Source organism: Phyllobates terribilis, unplaced genomic scaffold, assembly GCF_046119375.1.
Source record: "Phyllobates terribilis strain yellow unplaced genomic scaffold, ASM4611937v1 Scaffold_4__5_contigs__length_816908805, whole genome shotgun sequence".
Lineage (NCBI taxonomy): Eukaryota > Metazoa > Chordata > Amphibia > Anura > Dendrobatidae > Phyllobates > Phyllobates terribilis.
The window spans coordinates 354,559,411-354,582,717 of NW_027362764.1; the positions used below are offsets into that span (position 1 = coordinate 354,559,411).

General features: G+C 49.5%; 1 protein-coding gene and 1 long non-coding RNA gene across 4 annotated transcripts in view; one reads left to right on the forward strand and one right to left on the reverse strand.

Moving 5' to 3' along the window:
• Positions 1–1,075: 1,075 nt before the first annotated feature.
• Positions 1,076–6,528, reverse strand: LOC141265391 (uncharacterized). The gene is made up of 2 exons (XR_012320086.1): positions 6,438–6,528; positions 1,076–2,832 (listed from the first exon to the last, which is right to left on the reverse strand). It is a non-coding gene; the product is annotated as an uncharacterized lncRNA (long non-coding RNA).
• The window catches only part of STX17 (syntaxin 17), a 324,080-nt gene continuing 307,284 nt past the window's right edge, over positions 6,512–23,307 (forward strand). The window contains exons 1-2 of one of the 3 annotated variants that reach the window (XM_073678415.1): positions 6,512–6,587; positions 13,033–13,182. In XM_073678415.1, the coding sequence (XP_073534516.1) occupies positions 6,585–6,587; positions 13,033–13,182 (153 nt within the window). In that variant the 5' untranslated portion in view covers positions 6,512–6,584. Of the gene's footprint in view, positions 6,588–8,485; positions 9,140–13,032; positions 13,183–23,307 lie in introns of those variants that run through there. The other 2 variants (XM_073678417.1, XM_073678413.1) reach the window with 2 other exon arrangements.

Here is a 23,307-nt window from a genome sequence, read left to right on the forward strand (position 1 = left end):
TGAGAGAAGTGCGCCTGCACAGGATGGAAGACACTGTCTGGATGATGTAGGACACGTCATCGACTTGAAGAAAGAAGGATGGCAATCTCAGGAAGAGGAGGCGCCGGATTAACACTAGAGAAACCCATTGGATGGGACCACCCTGTAGGTGAGTGTAATATAAGGGTTTTTTTTTTTCCACGTTCTGCAGATCGGCTTGGGGACTTAAATACAGCACTAGCTATTGAACCCGTTCTACGCCCGGGTGGCGAGCATTTTTATTGGTATATGGTCTTCCATGCTGGTATGTGCTGCCCCCATCCTGTGCTCACCCCCCCCAATCCCGGTATGCGTGGCACCCCTCAATCTTGGTATATGCATAGTCCCCTCACCCCCCAATCCTGGTATATGCATGGTCCCCTCACCCTCCAATCCTGGTATGCGTGGTACCCCTCACCACCCAATCCTGGTATATGCATGGTCCCCTCACCCCCCAATCCTGGTATATGCATGGTCCCCTCACCCCTTTCACACTGTACACACATACAAAAAAAATAAACAGTTATACTCACCTTTCTTCTCTGTACTCCAGCGCTGCTGCGTCCTGTTATGCCGGGGGAGGAGTGCGGCGCCGGAGCACCAAGCTGTCCGGCGCCATTTTGCTGAAGACACACTGTAAATGTGTCTTCAGTAAAATGGCGCCGGACAGCGCTATGCGCACGTGCCTACGCATACCGCGATCTCCGGCGCCATACACCTCTTACCTGTAACGGCTGGATGCCTGCTTCTGCCTGGAGCCAGATTGTGTGTCACGCATGCGCAGTCTATCAAGGCTTCAGACAGAGACACGCATCCCCGGTTATATTATAGATTTTAGGGCATACAGGTGGTGGTCATACTTTATATGGGGAAAACCAGGTGACAGGTTCCCTTTAAGCAGGTTTTCATCTATGCAGCTTGTAGAAGTAAACTTCATTGTTTCAAAAGTGGGCTACCTCTCTAAGCCATGTTATTATAGTACCTTTTACATGGTTTACACAGATGCATCATGGGCTTTTCCTGCCCTATGAGTAAAATGAAAGGCTAAAATACAATGTGGAAACTTAATTAGAGAAATGTTTTATTTACATACAGAACAGGTTTAAAACAAATAACCATTACCACAGAAATCTCAAACTTACTTGTAGAAATATTGTATAAATAACATTTTAACATTATGTATATAAATAATTCTAATTTTATAAAAGTGCATTTATGGGAGGATTGTGAGTAAAGTCTTTGGCTTTGCTCCGACCCCTCAGCCTGCCTCCGGTTTCTGATGTTTCAGAACTGAGATCATGATGCCTGATTTGGATAGCAAATCAATAGCCTTGAAAAACCCAGGAATAAGGGAAGGGGGTCTTTGGGGAAATAGGTCTTGAAAACAAGGCAGCGTGGAAAATTCTATTTTGTGGCTGTAGACGACAATATCTCAGACCCAAGCGTTGTTGACTACAGAGAGACCCTCATCCCAGAACCAAAGGAGACGGCCGCCCATCCCGAGAAACATCCCAGGTGGGAACACTGCGTCATACCAAAGAGAATCTGCTAGATCCAGGCCTGGCAGACCAGCGCTGGTGTGTTCGTTGACGTCAGGATGGGGCTAGCCTAAAGGAAGGTCTCTCCTCTTTTCCTGGCGGGCCGGAGAGTTGTCCGAAAGGACCAAAACTGGACTGTGCGTCTCTTGGGAGGAGGGCATTTGGCCCTCTGTTGTGGAAGCAAAATACTCTTACCCCCCCATGGCATTAGAGATCATCTTATCTAGCTCTTTGAAAAGGCGGGAGCCATGGAAGGTGAGGATGGAGGACTTTTTGGAAGCTGAATCCACATTCATGATTTCATCTATGAGGCCATGTGGATGGTGATGTTGCTGTCTGCCAGGGCTGAATAGGCGGCTGCAGGAAAGGGGGGGCACATTCTCCTTATAGGCAGTGAGGAGCTCCTGGGGAGGTGACATTGTGGCCGGAATGCAGTCCTGGCAGAGGGACCAGGTCTGACCAGGGGAAAACCTTTTGTTACAGGAGAAACATGCAGAATGGGACAATGGGAGTGAGACTCCCTGGGGTTAGGTATAGAGAGAAGAGAAAGAAACAGGTGCTAGAGGGGAGCTAGGCTGTGGATAAAGAGCTGCCCCCGGTGGCAGAGCTTACTCAGACCCTGCATCCTGAGGACCTTGAGAGGCTGAAGGTGGTGGTGATCCAGCAGAACCAGGCGATGCGGCAGAAGAGTTCAGGTGAGCTGCGGCAGTTATAAACTGGTGACAGAAAGATGGCGCCGAGCAGAAGAAGGAGGAGAAAGAGGTAGTGTCAGGAGAAACAGGTGCAGGGTTCTTGCGCACCAGAATGCAAAGCGTGCCCTGACAGGCAGAGGGCGGAAAGCGCTGGAGAGCCGGTGTGCGTGATTGTTTAGGTTGTTAGGAGGGTGGCCCGGCCACCAGAGAAAGTCTAGACAGAAGTCTGGATTTTTTAAGAGGGGCCGCAGGAGCCTCTGAGAAATGTGGAGGTGGCGATTCGAGCACCCTCACTGCCTGGTAGGATATACCTGTACTGAAGAACCTGAATCCTTTTTCGCAGACCGATGATGAAGATGGGCATGAGATAACCTGGACACAGACCTTCGGGCGACTGGCAGGTAACGGATCAGTCTTCCCTCCCTGCACCTTCTGGATCTGGGGGGGGTGAGCGGGCAGGGGATTAGTGCCAAGGACCGTCTGCCGGGGAATCCCAAACACTCTTGTTGTGTTAGGGTCCTGCCTCGTAGACCACAGAGGATACAGTACTGAAACAATTCCACTGTCGCTCTCACAAACCGTATCTGAAAGAAAAAGGGGAATCATTAATAGAAAAAAATTAAAAAAAAAACCCTAAGGCTACATACACATTGCGTTCTGCGTCCCAGTCAGGGTATACGTCCAAACTCCCCAGCAAAACGGGGCCTGATTTATGCGCTGACAGGGGCCATAGACTGCAATGGTGACGGCAGAGCGAATGTGCACTTAACTCTCAGACACAGTAGCCTATGTCTGAGTGTCCGCCTCCTGTGGGCGAGCACATGTTCGCTTTGCCGTCACAATTGCAGTCTATGGTCACCATCTGCGCATACATCTAAACCCCGTTTTGCTGGGGATTTCAGACGCATGACCCGACGGGGACACAGAACGCAATGTGAAAGCTCCCTGAGGTAGAGATGGGCCTGGGTCCAGACCTGTGTCGGCCTGCTACTGACACAAAGCTAATACGGATTAGCTTCGTGCCAGTTGATGATGCACCCTTCTGGGGAAGAGCTAACTTTTTTTGCATAGTGTCAGAAGCATACACCCATGGTTTTTTGTGTCTCCCAATGAAGCATTAACTCTCCCCCCCAGCATTAACCCCCCAGAGAGAGCCGTCAGGATTAATCCCCCAACATCAACCAGAGGGCCCCAAAGCATAAACCCCCCAAAAACCACCAGCCCCCCCCACCCCCCAAGCATAAACCCACACCAGCCACCTCCCCAAGCATAAACCCGCACCCCAAATCCCAGTAGACGGCCCCCTACAAACATTATCCCCCCCCCAGAGGCCGCAAAAGCATGTGACGCACCCCCTGGGCCATGTTCAGGGGCTTACCCGGAGCCGGATCTGACAGGGGTAGTAGTCTCCGAGTGGCGGGGACCCGGTCCGTGCCCAGGGTGGTCAAACTAAGTGGTTGGCAGTCTTGGTAGATGTTGTTTCAGTGTCGACTACGCCACCCGTTGATTTGCGGTCACAAGGCCGCCGCTGCAGAACAGTCCGCTGAGGCCGGTAGTATGTGTGCAGCATAGATGGTATAACCCCCAACGGGAGGGGTATGGCCTCAGGGCAGCTGGTGCGGATGATGGAGGTAGTGATAGTGCAGAAAGGAGAGTCAGAGACGTGAGATGCAGTTTCAGGGTTTTTACTCACAGGTGTTCCTTCAGTCACTCTGGCCTTGAGTGACCACCCGAGCCGTGCTGCATTCACCAGGTGTGGGACTCGGCTAACCCCCAGGCAGTTCTGGAGCGTGGTCCTGAGCTCCCTTCTCTTTCTCTCTCTGCTGGCCGTCCCCACCAGGGATCCACCTTTGTCCGGTTCCCTTGGGCCTTCTATGGTAAAACCTTCTCTGGCTTTCCTGACCCTACTCTTGGTGTACCTTCCTGGTGGATGTGGTGAGGGTCGTGGCAAAGTTTGACCACGACCTCCGGTTCCTGGTTAAGGGTTACTTTTGCCTCCACCAGCTTGGGATCCGGTGCCCTCTTCTGCCAACCCTTCACCCTTCTGGCTTAATTCTGGGATCTCAGGGTTCCCTCTTGATCTTATGTCTCCGGGCCTTTCTTCCTCCTTCTCTCTGCTTCAGGCCTGGCCCTGGAGCTGGGCCCAGCCGGAGCCACAGCTCCCTGTCAGCCCCCCTCTGGCTGAGCTCCTCTCTGAACTCTCCTGGACTCTCTGACCCTGTTCCTAAGATGGTGCCCACCATATATACTCCCTCTATGTGTGAGCCCAGGTGACTAGCACCCAATGGGCTCCTACTTCTATGCCCAGAGCCCCTCCCCTATCTGCCCCTACACTACTGGGATGTTCCTCCCCCCCTCCCACTCCAGCCAGGGACAGACGCTGTCGTACCTGCACATCTAACTGGAGGGAGTACCGTAGTTCTGTCCCCTGGAAATGGGATGAGTGTAGTGCATGCAGCTTTCTGAGCTCAGTTCCACACTCCATCCTTACCCGGGAGTGGAATACCACACTTCTGGGTCGAGGTGCAATACCCCTGTAGCAGCCGAGCCCTCGGGGTGCTACACATGCATCATCCCCCCAGAGCCATGCATCACCCCCCTCCCCACACAAACCCGCAGCATCCCCCCAGAGCCACCACCAGCCAGCAGCATGCCCCCCCCAGCCCCACAGAGCACCCAGAGAGCCACAGAGCCCGCAGCATGCCCCCAGAGCCACCACAAGCCCGCAGCAACCCCCCACCAGCCCGCACAAGCCTGCAGCGTGTCCCCAGAGCCCGCACAAGCCTGCAGCGTGTCCCCAGAGCCCGCACAAGCCTGCAGCGTGTCCCCAGAGCCCGCACAAGCCTGCAGCGTGTCCCCAGAGCCCGCACAAGCCTGCAGCGTGTCCCCAGAGCCCGCACAAGCCTGCAGCGTGTCCCCAGAGCCCGCACAAACCCGCAGCGTGCCCCCAGAGCCACCACCAGCCAGCAGCATGCCCCCCCCAGCCCCACAGAGCACCCAGAGAGCCCGCACAAGCCCGCAGCGTGTCCCCAGAGCCCGCAGCGTGTCCCCAGAGCCCGCACAAGCCCGCAGCGTGTCCCCAGAGCCCGCACAAACCCGCAGCGTGCCCCCAGAGCCCCCACAAACCCGCAGCATCCCCCCAGAGCCACCACCAGCCAGCAGCATGCCCCCCCCAGCCCCACAGAGCACCCAGAGAGCCACAGAGCCCGCAGCGTGCCCCCAGAGCCCGCACAAGCCCGCAGCGTGCCCCCAGAGCCCGCACAAGCCCGCAGCGTGCCCCCAGAGCCCGCAGCGTGCCCCCAGAGCCCGCACAAGCCCGCAGCGTGCCCCCAGAGCCCGCACAAGCCCGCAGCGTGCCCCCAGAGCCCGCACAAGCCCGCAGCGTGCCCCCAGAGCCCGCACAAGCCCGCAGCGTGCCCCCAGAGCCCGCACAAGCCCGCAGCGTGCCCCCAGAGCCCGCACAAGCCCGCAGCGTGCCCCCAGAGCCCGCACAAGCCCGCAGCGTGCCCCCAGAGCCCGCACAAGCCCGCAGCGTGCCCCCAGAGCCCGCACAAGCCCGCAGCGTGCCCCCAGAGCCCGCACAAGCCCGCAGCGTGCCCCCAGAGCCCGCACAAGCCCGCAGCGTGCCCCCAGAGCCCGCACAAGCCCGCAGCGTGCCCCCAGAGCCCGCACAAGCCCGCAGCGTGCCCCCAGAGCCCGCACAAGCCCGCAGCGTGCCCCCAGAGCCCGCACAAGCCCGCAGCGTGCCCCCAGAGCCCGCACAAGCCCGCAGCGTGCCCCCAGAGCCCGCACAAGCCCGCAGCGTGCCCCCAGAGCCCGCACAAGCCCGCAGCGTGCCCCCAGAGCCCGCACAAGCCCGCAGCGTGCCCCCAGAGCCCGCACAAGCCCGCAGCGTGCCCCCAGAGCCCGCACAAGCCCGCAGCGTGCCCCCAGAGCCCGCACAAGCCCGCAGCGTGCCCCCAGAGCCCGCACAAGCCCGCAGCGTGCCCCCAGAGCCCGCACAAGCCCGCAGCGTGCCCCCAGAGCCCGCACAAGCCCGCAGCGTGCCCCCAGAGCCCGCACAAGCCTGCAGCGTGCCCCCAGAGCCCGCACAAGCCTGCAGCGTGTCCCCAGAGCCCGCACAAGCCTGCAGCATGTCCCCAGAGCCCGCACAAGCCTGCAGCATGTCCCCAGAGCCCGCACAACTCACCTCCTCCTGCAGCTTCCTCACTCTCTGCATTAGACTATGGCGTCTGGAGCTAAACTAGAATACGCCCATAATGCAGTCAGAACACGCCCCCGGAAATTACGTCATACCTGGAAGGAGCCCATACATTCTAGCGTTTACCCTACCTTCATGGTTAGTGAGTGGAGCAGAGATAAGGGTCTAAGTGCCGGCAGCAGCTGCCTGATATACCGGCCGCCTGGGCTGTGTAATCCGGAACGTGCTTTTTGCATCACGTGACTGCGCACGGTGTCCTATGAGCTATGTCTGTGGGCAGCTGGTGCCAGCGCCTTGTATGTCATGTATGGTGCATTGCCGTTTACTAGACTTCTGAATGTGTCATTTGTTACCTGGGTTCTTCCTTTGTGCTATGCGCTCACGATGCAGAAATGCTCCGGATTTTTCCTGAGCGTTTCTGCATCTCCCTGGAAGAAAAAACGCATGCGGATTGTACATGTGGATTGTTTCCCTGCCAGGGACAAGCGGAAATGAAGCGTTCTTCAGGCTGTGTGCCCACAATGCTTTTTTTAAGCGTTTCTGCAGCGGCAATTCTGCTTGGTAGGTCTGCCATGTTCCCCAATGATAATCCTCATGTGCTGTGCACATGCTGCGGAAATTTCCGCTGCGGATTATCATTGCGGAAAAATCCACAGCACTACCAATTATTTTGCATTAGTGCTGCATTTTGGCCGCCATTGACTTGCATTAGAACGCGCCAATTCCGCAAGACTGCATCTGTACTTGTGTAATTGGTGCGTTCTGATGTGCGGATGGTACTCGGGTGTAGAGGAGAGGAGAGTCTCATCCACACCCAGGTACCATTAAAAGCTGTAAAAAAAGAATAAAATAAATGTATACTTACCTTCTGGCGGCCCACGCTGCACTCCTCCTTGCTTCCCGGCACTTCGCGATGGAATGAAGGACCTGCGCTGACATCAGAGTCATGTGACGGGTCACGTGACGCTGACGTTGGCAGGTCCTTCACTCTACTGCTGCCGGCAGCTGGGACGGAGCGAAGCAAGACAGCGCGGGCCATCGGAGGGTAAGTATACATTTATTTTTTGACATTCTCTCGGGTCACACTATATAAATCCATGCCGTTTGCATGGATTTATATAGTGTGACCAAGTTGACAAGCACTTTCCAAGTGATGCTAAAATCGCCTGGAAAGCTCCTGACAACACGCATGTGGAAATGCAAGTGAAGAACGCTTCACATCCGCATGTCCCTGGCAGGAAAACGCATGTACAATCCGCATGCTTTTTTTCTGCCAGGGAGATGCAGAAACGCTCAGGAAAAAATCCAGAGCATTTCTGCATCGTGGGCACATAGCCTCACATGCATTTCCGCATGCGGGTGTCAAGCGCTTTCCAAGCGATTTTAGCATCACTTGTAAAGTGCTTGACAACTCGGTCACACTATATAAATCCATGCAGCCGGCATGGATTTATATAGTGTGACCGAAAGAATGGTAAAAAATAAATATTATACTTACCTTCCGATGGCCCCTGCAGTCTTGCTGTGCTCCTGTGCTGGCTGCTGGCAGATCGCGGTATGCTGTACTGAAGGACCTGCTGTCACATGACTGTGACGTCACCGCAGGTCCTTCAGTCCTGCACGATCTGTAGGCAAGCACAGGGAAGGAGTCCGGGGGCCGTCGGAAGGTGAATATAATATTTTTTTTTTATTTTATTCTTTTTTTTACAGCTTTTAATGGTACCTGGGTCCGGAGGAGAGTCTCCTGTCCTCCACACCCGGGTACCATCCGCACATTACAACGCGCCAATTACACAAGTACAGATGCAGTCTTGCGGAATTGTCGCGTTCTAATGCAAGTCAATGGCGGCGAAAACGCAGCACTTCCACAAAATAATTGGTAGTGCTGCGTTTTTTTCCGCAATGATAATCCGCAGCGGAAATTTCCCCTGTATGTGCATAGCACATGCGGATTATCATTGGGGAACATGGCAGGCCTTCTATCATGCGTTTTTTAAGCGTTTCTGCAGCGTTTTTGCCGCTGCGGAAACACTTAAAAAACGCATCGTGGGCACACAGCCTTTCAGACAGTCTTTGTCCCCAGCTGCAGTTTGTGTAACAAAACCAAACTGCTCTTTCCTCTCGGTGACTGGGGCCATCACCGGGTCTCCTGCTCTTTCCTCTCGGTGACTGGGGCCATCACCGGGTCTCCTGCTCTTTCCTCTCGGTGACTGGGGCCATCACCGGGTCTCCTGCTCTTTCCTCTCGGTGACTGGGGCCATCACCGGGTCTCCTGCTCTTTTCTCTCGGTGACTGGGGCCATCACTGGGTCTCCTGCTCTTTTCTCTCGGTGACTGGGGCCATCACTGGGTCTCCTGCTCTTTCCTCTCGGTGACTGGGGCCATCACTGGGTCTCCTGCTCTTTCCTCTCGGTGACTGGGGCCATCACCGGGTCTCCTGCTCTTTCCTCTCGGTGACTGGGGCCATCACCGGGTCTCCTGCTCTTTCCTCTCGGTGACTGGGGCCATCACCAGGTCTCCTGCTCTTTCCTCTCGAGGCCCAGCGCTGACGGCGGGGATGACGTGATGGTGACATTGCGGCATCCAGTCCGTGAGCTCGGCAGCTCCGATTGGGGCTGGTGGGCTGTCCACGTAACGTCAGCATGGCAGCCAATGCAGGACACCAGAGTGTCAGCGCTGAACCTGAGGATGGTGAGTAATGCACATTTTGTTTTGTCTGACATACCAATCTCAAGAAGGTTTTCTGAAAGGGGACAAACCCTTCACGCACTGAGCTAATCTGCACCTGACCTGGATTAGCAAGTCACAGAACTACTGCTACCTGTTGATGGCATTGCAATGCTACCAAACCGTATTATTTAGTTTTATACCATAAACACAGCACAATAGGGCAGCAGTGTTTACCTGCCCAGGTTGCAGAACTAATACACTACCAGGATGCAGCAAACCCGTGTAATAAACATGGTGGCAACACAGGTGCAAAATACTGATTAGACAACTGCGCCCATCAGAGTTGGTCTCGTAAACTGGGGTGTCTGTCCTCATGGGGTGCACTTATATAGTGCTGGGCAGCCCGCCTAGTCTAGTAGTAGGTAGGCTGTAAGCTGGATACTGTGCACTACCCTTGTGTGACCAGCGCCCTATACAAGCCTCTCAGTTTTAATACTAAGCAGTCACCCCCTCCATGAACTGGTAGGTTGTGAGTGATTGTCTCATCAATATTTTGCACTTGTGTTGCCACCATCTTTATTATATGGGTTTGCTGCCCCTGATAGTGTATTAGTTCTGAGACCTGGGCAGATAAACATTGCTACCCTTTTTTGCTGTTTTTATTCTTGCATTTTGGGGGGAATTTTAATTCCTCTTATTGTGACTTTGGTTTTATTTAGTTTTATAGCACCAGCACTTCCTGCAGCGCTGTCCAGAGATGGTCATCACATCACAATCCAAAGAATTTATCTTACTTGTATAGCGCAATTAATTCCACAGCACTTTACAGACATTTAGGGCACTGTCCCCAGGGCTGTGGATTCTGTAAGCCAAACCTCCGACTCCTCAAATTCCATGACACCCACTCCAACACCGACTCCAACTCCGACTCCCTCATACATGATTCATGTTTAAATGATGCATTTACTGTAGCACAGATTAATCTCAGCTAAAAGTCTAGACCCTTAGATCAGGAATAGGACATTTCATAACTTTCCCAAATTCTTATGAAAAAATATTCCCCACAAACTGCATTAAACTACTGTACCCAATTTATTGTATATTTTAGGAGTTGGAGTCGGCCTATTTTATACCGACTCAGACTCCACCAAAATGGACTCCGACTCCACAGCCTTGCTGTCCCCATTGGGGCTCACAATCTACATTCCCTATCAGTATGTCTTTGGAGTGTGGGAGGAAACCGGAGAACCCAGAGGCAACTCAACGCAAACACGGGGAGAACATACAAACTCCTTCCAGATGTTGTATTTGGTGGCATTTGATGGTAAAAAATGAACACACGGGTCCTAAACTGCTGGTAAAAACGGACACACGCGTCCTAAACTGCTGGTAAAAACGAACACACGGACCCTAAACTGCTGGTAAAAACGGACACGCGTCCTAAACTGCTGGTAAAAACGGACACACGGGTCCTAAACTGCTGGTAAAAACGGACACACGGACCCTAAACTGCTGGTAAAAACAGACACACGCGTCCTAAACTGCTGGTAAAAACGGACACACGGGTCCTAAACTGCTGGTAAAAACGGACACACGGACCCTAAACTGCTGGTAAAAAACGGACACACGGGTCCTAAACTGCTGGTAAAAATGGAAACACGCGTCCTAAACTGCTGGTAAAAACGGACACACGGACCCTAAACTGCTGGTAAAAACGGACACACGGATCCTAAACTGCTGGTAAAAAGGGACACAAGGACCCTACACTGCTGGTAAAAACGGACACACGGACCCTACACTGCTGGTAAAAACGGACCCTACCCTGCTAGATTGATCAGTGCGCTGGCACTGATTGGGCGTCGGGCATCATGTGTCATTCCACTGCAGCAGAGCCACAGCAATGCAAGTGCCGACATCGCTGGAACGGAGCCGGTACGGGAGGAGAGTATAGGTTTCTTTATTTTATCGGAGCCAAACATTTAAATGTGTCAGTCATGAGATAATGTAGAAGTCTTATGCAATTCAGGCTGAAAGTGCATTGGGATATTGCTCATGAAGAATGTGCTAAGTTGCCTCAAGAAAGCAACCAGCATTTGGTACCTGGCAATGAATCACATCTGCAATTGTGTTGAAGTATTTAAATTGTTTTTGTGTGATTATTTTTACTGAAGATTTAACAGTTTTGATTGTAAGTATATGAAAATAAAGGGGGACAAACAAGAGAAAAAATCCATCCTAGAAACTTGCACCAATGTATCAAGTGCAGTCAATATATTTGGCATTCTAGATCATATCTAATATTTCCTTACATTTAGACTACTATAAACTAGAACAGGCAGAAGATGTGGCAAATTTATCACAATGGCTCATGTTTCAAGATAAATTTAGTGTGCCAGTATTTTGTCACAATTTTTTAGCAATTTTGATATTCTTTAAAACCATACCTCTAATCAAAACCATAACATCTTTTCTAGACTTTAATGTGCCACATAAAAATGCCTAAACGACATAGCAAGACACAAGACATGCACTCCTTTTTGGTGCAAATCTTCCATGTCCTCCATTTTTTCTATTTCACAAGATGATGATGATTTCTACCACAACACTATGATGCACTGTACAGCTGGAGATGGCTTCCACATCCAGCAGGATCTTACTGTAATGGCCAGGATCCCAGCTATGTGCAATATTCACTGTTTAACTTCTTAAAGGCCACGTTAAGTAGTGATCAAGGTATCTATAAACCTGACATAGAAAAACCTTTCCTCTGTCAAGCCATCGTCCCCCACCTGTAGCGTAATCTGGGATGGCAATGTGTCGCCATGACTTCTCGATCTGCCAAAGTTGGGATCTGACAGGCAGATTTAATATACTGCACTACATGATTTTAAGGATCACTTGGTGAAATCCTTTTTTAGGACAAAATGTAGAAAAAAAATTCCAGCTTAAACAATAAAATATGGCTTATTTTGGAAAAAAAGACAAAACCGCCCCATACAGATATTGTATTGCGGAGTCCCAAGCAGCATGCAATATAAAAATGTTTCTTATTTGCGCTTTCTCAGAGCCATGCCTTGTTTTTAATTGTTCCTTAGGCCTCATTCAGATGTCCGTGTTTGTTCACATACCCCCAAAAAATTGTATGAGTCTTCAGGTTTTGGATTTGAGATTCATCACTTTCTTGTCCCTGTGTCAGATTTTACCATTAGTTTCCTCAGTGATTTTCACATATAAATAAATAAATTGTAAAGCTTTTCCTATCCTGTGCAATATTAATCACGGTCAGCACATGGACTGATACCTGACACTGATACCATCCGTGTGCTGTACGTGATCTTCACGGACTAATAGACTTGTATTAGTACTTTTCATCTGATGCTGGTAGAAAACCAACACTTCTCTAATTTTTGCTCTGACATACTGTCAGTAAAAAAAACACAGACTTGTGAACAACCCCATAGACTATGTGTACATGTTTTATGCATGAACATCACAGGTGAAACACGGATGTCTGAATAAGGCTCAAGACATAGTCAATAGTAAGCCCTCATTTGGCTACATCTCTAAAGGCTTCATCAGAAGTCTGCGCAGCACGGTCTGCGTATCCTGACCGGAAGTTAATAGCTTTGCATATTCCTATCAGGCTGTCAAGTTTGGGTCGGAAGATCTATGGCTAGTCCATGCATTGCCGTCCACATTCAGACCGTGTTGCATTTACGTTTTCTCTTGTGTTATGTTGTCCTCTGATTTTTTTTTAAATTTCTTTTTCTGGTTAATTACCTTTTGGTAAATAATATGATGCATTTAAGTAGTAAATATGTTTTAAATATATTTTATAGAATTTTTTTTTCAGATCCTATTTTTAATGTTGGTGTGTTTTTTTTCATATATATTATTTTACACTTCACTTTTAGTTGACTGGAAAGTTAACGAGTAATGCTATGTTGGGACCTGAACAAAAATTGTCATACCGGCTCCTTGAATCTGCTGCACAGAAATTTGCAAAGGTGGTTATACCAACAGATTTGGAAAGATTGAAGAACCACCAGATAAATATTCAAAAGGTGAGTTTCATTTACTGTTTTAAGCACTCTAAGTTTTGTGAATGACTTCATTAAACCCAATGTATGTAAGTATATTCACCATAAAGGACTTTTCAATCAAATGTAATGGAGTTGAATCACATTTTATTTAAAGGGAATCTGTCAGCTGAAACTGACAGTATTAGGCCATGTGCCCACGTAGCATTTTTGCTGCGTTTTTACAGCCGCGAAAACGCTTGTAAAACCGTCTGCCATACAAAGTAATGTGAATTCGGATTTGCTGTGCACATGATGCGCTAATTAGCGCGCTGAATTCGCATTGCATTGCAAAACGCAGCATGACCATTTCTACTGCGATTACGCCGCAAATTCGCGGCCATTGAGGAACATTGAAACGCAGCAAACCCGCAGATATATGTCGATTTGCTGCGTTTAAATTTAATTCAGTGGCCACGAATTTGCGGCCTAATCGCGGTGCGTGTGGTACCCAGGATGAAGAGGAGACTACAACTCCTCTTCATCCCGGCTACCACGCGGTGAAAAAAAAGAAATAAAAAAGATAAAGATAAAAAAAAACTGTATACTCACCTCTCCAGTCTCCTCCCGGCCTCGTCCTCTCTCTTCGGCATCCCGCGGTGTACTTGCAGGACCTGCGGTGACATCATTTATTCAGCTGATGGTCATGCAACCGCTGACGTCAGCGGTCAGGTGATGGTCGGGTGACCATCAGCTGACTAAATGACATCACCGCAGGTCCTGCCAGTACACCGCAGGACGCCGAGGAGAGAGGATCGCCGCCGGGAGGAGACCGGAGAGGTGAGTATACAGGCTTTTTTTTATTTTTAACTTTTTAATTCTTTTTTTTTTTTACTATAGATGCAGCATTCAAAGCATCTAAGTTGGTCACACAACATAAATCCATGCCAGTTGCATGGATTTATATTGTGTGACCAACTTGTCAAGCACTTTTCCAAGTGATGCTCAAAATCGCTTAAAAAAACGCATGCAAAAACGCATGTAAAAACGCTGAAAAAACGCTTCTCTCTGGCAGAAAAAGCGCATGCGTTTTTTTCTGCCAGAGAGAGGCAGAAACACTCTGCATTAAATCTGCTATGTGGGCACATAGCCTCGGGGCTCATACTCGTATGCGAGAAAAACAGACAAGTGTAATCCGATAAAAAAAAAAAATCGGATAGCGCTCTGACCAGTGTTATTGTATGAGGCACATCTCTTCTGCGATTTTTTTTTTTAGCTGAAATCGGACTGAAAAAAAAATCACAGCATGCTGCGTATTGCTGCGTATTTCAGACGAGACTCGCCAATGTAATTCAATGGGTGCATGAAAAAAATCGCATGGCACTTGGACCATGCGAGTGCTGTCTGATTTTCACGCACCTGTCTCCTTGCAACCCGACAATTCATCAACCGCGTACTGTAAAATCACAGCGGTACCCAACATTATAGAATTAGAGAGAATAGCTATACATACATACAATAGTTAGATAGAAAGATGTCAGTGACATATATAATTAATACAGTGACTTGCTTACTGTACGTGTCATTTATTATTAAATTAAAAAATGTAAAAAAAATTTTTGCTTGGGGTCCGCTGTAATTTTATTCTCTAGCAGAGGTTAAGCGGACAGTTGGGACTGATGTTTGTTGCCTGGGAAGGGGGTAATACCCATGGAGCTTCCCAGGCTACTAATATCAACCCCCAGCTGTATACATAGCCTTTACTGGCTATTAAAATGGGGGACCCCCAAAAAAATTGACAGCTGTGGGCTGATATTAATAGCGTAGGAAGGGGCCATGAATATTGGCCCCCTCCCAGACTATAAACAGGAGCCTTCAGACGCCCCAGAAATGGCACATCCATAAGATGCGCCAATTGTGGCACATAGCCTCGCTCTGCTCACTGCCCTGTGGTGGTGGCAAGTGAGCAGAGCCGGGCAAACTGTATAAATCAGCTGACATGTGCCCGCAACAGCCACGGGTGGAATCTCGATCCACCCTCGGCTGTTAACCAGTTAAATGCCGCTGTCAATCTATGACAGTGGCATTTAATATCGCTGCGCCAGAAGTGCGGCATTGGCCCTGCCCATCGGTGACCCCGTCACATGATCGCAGGTCACCAATGGGTCTGCAGCAGACCCCTGTGGTTGTCATGTCCAGATTGCTATGAGCGCCGCCCAGTGGTTAGCGCTCCTAGCAAGTGAGCATTTCTGCTGCATACAGGCGATCTGCTCGTTGCCTGTATGCAGCAGAGGCGATCAGACAACTGCTGCTTCTAGTCTCCTATGGAGACTATTGAAGCAAGCAGAAAGTGTAAGTGTAAAAAAAGTGTTTTTAAAAAAATAAAAAAAAAGTTTAAATCAATTCTGATAATATCCCCCATCCTGGTATATATGCCCCCCCCCTTCCTATTATATGTGCCCCCCCCATCACCATCCTGGTATGCATGGCACCCCTTATCCTTATCCTGGTATGCATGGCACCCCTCATCCCCATCCTGGTATGCATGGCTCAGTAATCCCCATTCTGGTATGCATGGCACCCCTCATCCCTATCCTGGTATGCATGGCACCCCTCATCCCTAACCATGGTATGCATGGCACCCCTGATCCCTATCCTGGTATGCATGGCACCCCTGATCCCTATCCTGGTATGCATGGTACCCCTCATCCTTATCCTGGTATGCATGGCCCCCTCATCCCCATCAGCTGCCGGAAGTCACTGCTCCTCACTCAGGGACTGTGTGCGTGGGGAGCAGTGACTTCATGCTCCTTAATAGCCGGCACAGAGCGCAAGAGGTGGCTACTTTGAAGAACCTAGAATATAAGACATATTTTCAGTTGTTTCACACTTTTTTTGTTAAGTATATAATTCCACATGTGCTAATTCATAGTTTTGATGCCTTCAGTGTGAATGTACAATTTTCATAGTCATGAAAATACAGAAAAATCTTTAAATGAGAAGGTGTGTCCAAACTTTTGGTCTGTACATCTTTTTTTGTAACCTGGTCCACACGTATGCACACAGTATAAATGTTAAGAGGGCACTGTCAGGGCGACACCGGCGAGATCATGCAATATCCCACTGCTGCCACCAATTTGTCAGGGATTCACATGATCCCGATTAATCACAGAGACCACCTACTGTGATCTCTGGAGCAAACAGCTCTCTGCTGCCCCCCCCATCATCCGGGTAATTGAATGATTGGCCGACGATCAACTAGGGGGGGGGCACAGGCTGTTCTCACTTATTAGTTATCGGAAGGCTAACAGTGAGCGTACGGCATACACACCTCTGAATTCCAGCGCATGGAATATATGTATACACCGTCGTACGATCACTGCTGACACCACTATATCCCAAGAATGATTATTAGCTGCCACCACTAATCAGTTTCTTTTTAATTATTATAATATCAAATACAATACAGGCCAATTGGACGCCTGCTTTCTGGTAGTGCGTGGCTTTGTGGGAGGCACGATTACAGAGCAAAAGAAACATAACTATTACATTTTATATTTAATCTAAAGGAAGGCAGTGTTTATGAAAAAAATATACAAAAGATTTTACAAGGGGGACAAAGCGATACAGCATATACAGTTGCAGAAAATAAAGTGGATTAACAGAAGAACTTACTATACCGATCGCAGAGACGATTCAATTTAGCCGGAGGAGAGCACTCCAATTTGGCTGTTACAGAACGTGGCCCCTGTGTCACAGGTGTGTCAGATGTAACAGACGGTCGCCCAGCATTTGGTTGCAGGATATCTTAGTTTGGCATTACAGACACCTTCTTAGCGGTTTCACTCTAGGACCCAGTGGCTACCTCCCTCCTGCTCTAATTGACACCCTTGCCTGGGTGTTTAAATAGTTTTACTTTGCTGCAGGGCGGTGCCGGTAATATTCACATGTTTCCTTGTGAAACCTTGGAGCGAGCTCTGGTGCTAAGAGGACTTTTGTGTTATCTCTCTGAAGTTGGCTCAAGCTAAGTTATCTTTCCCCCTGTCTGTCTACCTTGTTGTCCTTAGTTGTTAGTAGGGATCCACTAGTATTCTTCCCCCCTCTTCCCCATCCAGGGCCATAAAGCGCTAGGGAAATACAGGGATAGGTTCCTGTGCGGCGATTGGTGAAGAACCAATAAAGGGGAGACAGGGTGTTATCAGATCAGCCTAGGAGGTCTCCACTCCCCCCTTTCCCTATAGTCTGAGCTCCCTTGCCCTCTTCCCTTTGTGTTGCACTTAGTCTTTCCCACACTTTGCTTGACATTATCACCGGCCTTGCATATTTAGAAAAAAAAACTGACACTTGAGTTTAATTGTGTGTTTTTATTTCCTTTCTCCTTGTTATGGGTTCAGTTGCAGAGCTCGCAGAACGGCTGCACGGTCTGTCTGTGGAGATGAATGACCTCCGTTGTGAGGTTCAGCAACACTATCAGCAGCTACAGGTTGCTAATGTGGGGGTCTCTGCAGGTAGGCCTATCCAGCCTGAACCCAAGGTTGCCCTCCTGGACAGGTTTTCAGGAGGTAGGGACAAGTGTTTTATTTTTATTCAAGGAGGCCTGCAAATTGTATTTTAAACTTTGTCCTTACTCCTCCAGAAGTGATGAGCAACGAGTAGGAATTGTGATCTTACTCTTGCAGGGAGATCCTCAACCCTGGGCTTTTTCTTTACCGCAGTATTCGGTTTGTCTCCACTCTGTAGAGTTTTTTTGGGGGGCTCTGGCCCTCATCTATGATGATCCTGACTGAGGCGCCTTGGCTGAGTCAAGGCTATGTTGCCTTCATCAGGGGAATCAGTCAGTGGAGACTTACAGTTCTGAATTCCTTAAATTGGCAACGGATTCTAAATGGAACGACTCAGCCGTTAGAAGCCAATTTTCTGAAAGTCTTACTGAAAGGTTGAGAGATGCTTTGGCAGTATATAAAACCCCTCATTCCTTGGAGGCTCCCATGTCATTGGCTATACGTCTTGATAGATGCCTCTGGGATAGACGGGTGAGACCACCTTCTCCGGGACCTAATTGTCGGGGTTATTTACCTCTACTGGGGGAGTGGGCTGGCGGTAAACCAGTACAGGGGGAGGTGGAGTAACCCATGCAGTTAGGGAGTGCCACTGTATCATACTTTCCCCCGGAGATTCGCAAGATATGGGTTTTTTTTTGTGGGAAAAAGGGACATTTTATTGGGACCTGTCCTTCAATTCTTGTACAAAACGAGACTCTATTAACTCTTGGTAGTCTGGAGTTGGATAAGCAAGGAGTGCATTTGTCGCCAACCTGCATTTCCCAGTTTGTCCTCACAGCAGAGGTGGTGCTAGAAAGCAAAACTGAGAAAATTTCTGTGTTTGGACAATGGAGTCAGAGTCAGCATGGTTGATGCTGAGTTTGTGAAAACTCATGGCCTTGCTTGCTGTGCTTTGGCCATCTTTGCCATTGACTCGGCGCCACTTGCACAGAAAGCATTTACTCAGATTGTACATAATGTAAGACTGATGGTGGGGTCGGTTCATTGTAAAATAATCCCTTGCTATGTCATGGACAGTCTTCCCACCCCAATTGTTTTGGATCTTCCCTAGGTGGTGAAACATAATCCGTTGGTGGATTGGCAAGCCGGAGAGATTATTGAAGGGGAGATTACTGCTATGAGAACTGTTGAGACATTTCCCTTGCTACAGTCTCTACAGAAATATTACCTGCTTTTCTGTCTGGTTTTGAGGAAGTTTTTTCTGAGATGGGATGACAGGATTTGCCTCCTCATCGTGCATATGACTGTCCTATTAATCTGACCCCTGGAGCTAAACTATCAAAGTCCATACTGTAAAATCTTTCTGGCCCTGAGAGACAAGCCATGAAGGATTTCATTGCAGAAAGTCTGGAGAAGGGACGCCTGTGGCGGCAGGGTTCATCTTCGTGAAGAAAAAAGATGGCGGTCTACATCACCGTTTAGATTTCCGGGAATTAAATCAAATAACCATCCGAGATCCATACCCTCTTCCTCTGATTCCAGATTTGTTCAGCCAGGTTGTGGGAGCTAAGGTATTCTCCAAGCTTGATTTAAGGGGAGCCTACAATCTGGTTAGAATCAGAGAAGTGGACGAATGGAAAACAGCGTTCAATACCCCTGAAGGGCATTTCGAGAGACTGGTTATGCCTTTCGGTTTGACCAATGCACCTGTAGTGTTCCAGCATTTCATAAATTATATTTTCCATTATTTGGTGGGGAGGTTTGTGGTGGTCTATCTGGATGATATTTTGGTTTACTCACAGGTGCTCCAGATATTAAGGGATAACAAACTATATGCCAAACTAGAAAAATGTGTTTTATCGGTCGTCCATGTCAGCATCCAGCGAGAGAGGGATTCCGCCCTCCAAGGACAGGGAACCATCAGGCTTTAAAAGGGGCGGTTCCTCTCCCCATGTCAGTTGGTTCTCTGTCCCTGAACAGGGAGCCTCAGGAACAGCGGTTCCAGGAGATTGTTGTTCTTTTTTTTTTCTTTTTCGCCTTTGAATGTACCTGCTGGTTGTGGGCGTGGGGTAGGCTGGATCGGGCCCCGCGGCTCCAGGAACCAGGGTTGCGGCTCCCAGTCCGGAGGAGGCTGGCAGTCCCTCTGGGTGAAGTTACCCGGCGGCGCCATGCTGTGGTGGGCGACCGTCGGGTGTCCGGGGCTGTGCACGGCCTGGCCGGCCTGAAGGGGCAGGTCAGGTGACGAGTGCACCAGACTTCCGGGGGCGGACCCATGGACGTCACACGCGGCGGTTCTGCTGATTGGCGGCTGCCGTGTCCCGATGACTAGTGCTCCGGTCTTGTGACTCACCCGGACTTCCGGGTTCAAGATGGGAGGCGGGTTACAGGGAGCACTTCCTGATAAAAGGCAGGAAGTGGGGATGGAGCGGTGTCTTAGTACTCCATCCAACTTCTGCTTTATTGCTCCAAACAACAGCGCTACTTTTCAGCAGCCATGAGCTTCATGGAGGCTCCAGGAGACACTGGGTCCCAGAAGAAGACGCACCGCAGCGGCAGTCATTTTTCCCGCAAGACCTCCAGAGGAGATTTGTCACAGGACAAGGGTCCTCCTCCAGCTTCGGTACCTCTTCACATCTGATGGGTGAGAGAACACCGAGAATGTCATTTTATTAATTGGTTTTCCCTGTTTTTTTCTTTTTGGTCCTTAGACTAAGAAAAAAAACTGGGAAATCAACGGCTAAATCTAAACACTTGCAGTGTAGGCACTCTGTCACCTGGACTAAGAAATTATGCCGAACCTGTATAGAACAGACCATTACAGAGGAGTTTCCAGGTTTTGCTTCCAGCCTGCAATCCCTTATTAGGTCTTTCCTTTTCATAACCATGACCAGAGAGTGGAAGAAGCCAGATAGGAAAGGCTCCCCAATGGCCTTTATGAAACGCAAATATCCCTTTGAGGAAGCTTCTTGCTCCTCTTGGGATAAAGCTCCGAAATTAGATGTAACAGTTGCAAAATCCTCCAAGAGATATGCTCTACCATTTGAAGATATGGGTACGCTGAAGGATCCCTTAGACAAAAAAGCTGACCAGTTCCTCAAAAATACCTGGGAGTCATCAGCAGGAGGACTGAGACCGGGTATTGCGGCCATCTGTACAACCAGATCCCTGATGGTTTGGCTAGGCGAGTGTTAGAACTCTCCTGTTAGGTTTTTTCTAGTTTGCTGGTCACATGACCATTTTTGCCTATTTAATACGGCTCCGCCCTCCTGGCCTTGCTGGACTTCATTGTAATTTCTACTCTTGAGCTAGCTTGGTACTCTGTTACCTTTCTCTGTCAGTTTTGCTAGGTCTTCGAACCTCTATGTTCTATTTTGTTTGTTTGTCCTATTTCTGCTACAATTTCTGCTAGGAGGTGTCCATCTTTCTCCCAGTCCATAGTTCTTGTAGGGATCCCTTCCCTCACATCTATAGGTCTTCATCAGACTAGCCGAGGACTTTAGCGGGTCTGATCGCAGGATCAGGTTCCCCGTTACATCGTAGGGATCCAGCTTAGTTCTATTGTAGGGACAGATCTCCTGTCTTTCCTTACTGCTTGTAGCAGATCATAACAACCAGCTTGTTAACCAGCTAAAAAACAGGGTTCCTAGGGAGGAGATCTTGGCTTCAGTCCCTGTCATAGAAGGGGCTGCAGCGTTTCTGGCGGATGCCGCCTCAGATTCCACCATTTTTGCAGCAAGATCTGCAGCCTCTTCCAATGCGGCCAGGAGGGCATTGTGGTTAAAAAATTGGCCAGGGGACCTGCAAACAAAGAATAAGTTGAACCTCCTCCCCTGCGAAGGGGAATATTTATTTGAAGCAGCCCTTGACGATATTCTGGGGAAGGCGGGGGATAGGAGGAAAAAAATGCCCTGATTTTTCTTATTCCTCCATCAGGAAGCCTTTTCGGACCAGAAGATACTCAAGGAAATATTCCTCGAAGAAAGACCAGTCTAGTTGGTCTGACCAGAGAAAGGGAGGAAGAGGGTTCATGTTTAAGGGGTCTTCCCGTGACACTTTTCCCCAGGTGGGAGGTCGGCTCTCTCACTTCTTCCCAGCCTGGGTACGGATTTCCTCAAGTGACTGGATTCTAGACCTCATAAAGGCAGGGCTGAAGCTGTGGTTTCCGAATCTTCCACCGGCCAGATTTCTCGTCACTCCCACCAGAGCATCGCAAGACAATGTCACGCCAGGTGTGAGTGCAACACAGAGGGGAAAGGGAAAGGGAGTCCAGACACTAGGGAAAGGGGGAAGAGGTGACCTTCTAATCTGGACTAGCGTCACCCTGTCTCCCCCTGACGTCCCCATACAGCCTCCGCAGCTATCGCCAATCACGTGCCTCGCCCTACTATCCTGGCATAAGGCTATAGCTGGGGGTGGAAGGAGATGAGCACTAGTCAACCTTCGCTAGCACTCTAAAGACAGAAGGGGAAGACAACACAGGGGAACAACAACTTAAGCTTAGAAGAACTCCAACAGGGCACACGGCCTAAAGACTCCAGAGAGGACGTGATGTTGCTTCAGCCAAGTACCAAGTAGAAATGAGTATAACCGGCCACGCCCACCTAGACACCAAGTATATATACACCCAGACTAAAGGGAGGTAGTCGCTGGGTCCTAAACACAGCCTCCTATCTAGGCAGCTGTCTGCATTGCCAAACGTGGAGATCTCCTGCAAACTACTACTAGGTGACTGTCTGTCACCTCTGACACACCCGAGACAGTACCCCCCTCCCTCCCCCCAACGAGTGGCCTCCAGACACTCAGGACCGGGTTTCTCAGGAAAAGAGGTGTGAAAAGAGTGAACCAATCTGGGAGCGTTCACCTCTGACGCTGAAACCCACGTCCTCTCTTCCGGACCATAACCTTTCCAGTGCACCAAGTATTGCAGAGAACGACGTTGGAGACGAGAATCTATGATCCTTGCAATCTCAAACTCCAAATTACCATCAGCCATTACTGGGGGAGGTGGTAGAGGTGAGGGCTCCAGAGGTTCTACGTACCTTTTGAGTAAGGACCTGTGGAACACATTGTGAACCTTAAGGGCCCGAGGAAGTTCAAGATGAAACGCTGCTGAGTTAATGACGGAGGTAATTTTGTAGGGACCAATAAACCTAGGTCCCAGCTTCCAAGAAGGAACTTTCAATCTTATATTTTTGGTAGACAACCACACAAAGTCATTCACATTCAGGTCCGGACCTGGCAAGCGTTTTCTGTCAGCCATACGTTTATACCTGTCACCCATGGTCTTCAAATTACACAGAACACCCTGCCACACCGAGGAGAGTGACGAAGCAAATCGTTCCTCTTCAGGAAGTCCTGAAGCTTCTCCCCCACTAAAAGTACCAAACTGTGGATGAAAACCGTATGCACCGAAAAAACGGTGACCTTCAAGTGGACTCTTGATGATGATCATTGATGGCAAATTCTGCCAGCGGTAAGTAGGATGCCCAATCCTCCTGATTTTCGGAGATGAAACACCTGAGGTATGTCTCTAAGTTCTGATTGGCCCGCTCGGTCTGACCGTTCAACTGAGGGTGGAAGGCAGAGGAAAAGGACAGCTACACCCCCAGTCGAGAACAGAATGCCTTCCAGAACCTGGAAACAAATTGGGTCCCCCAATCAGATACCA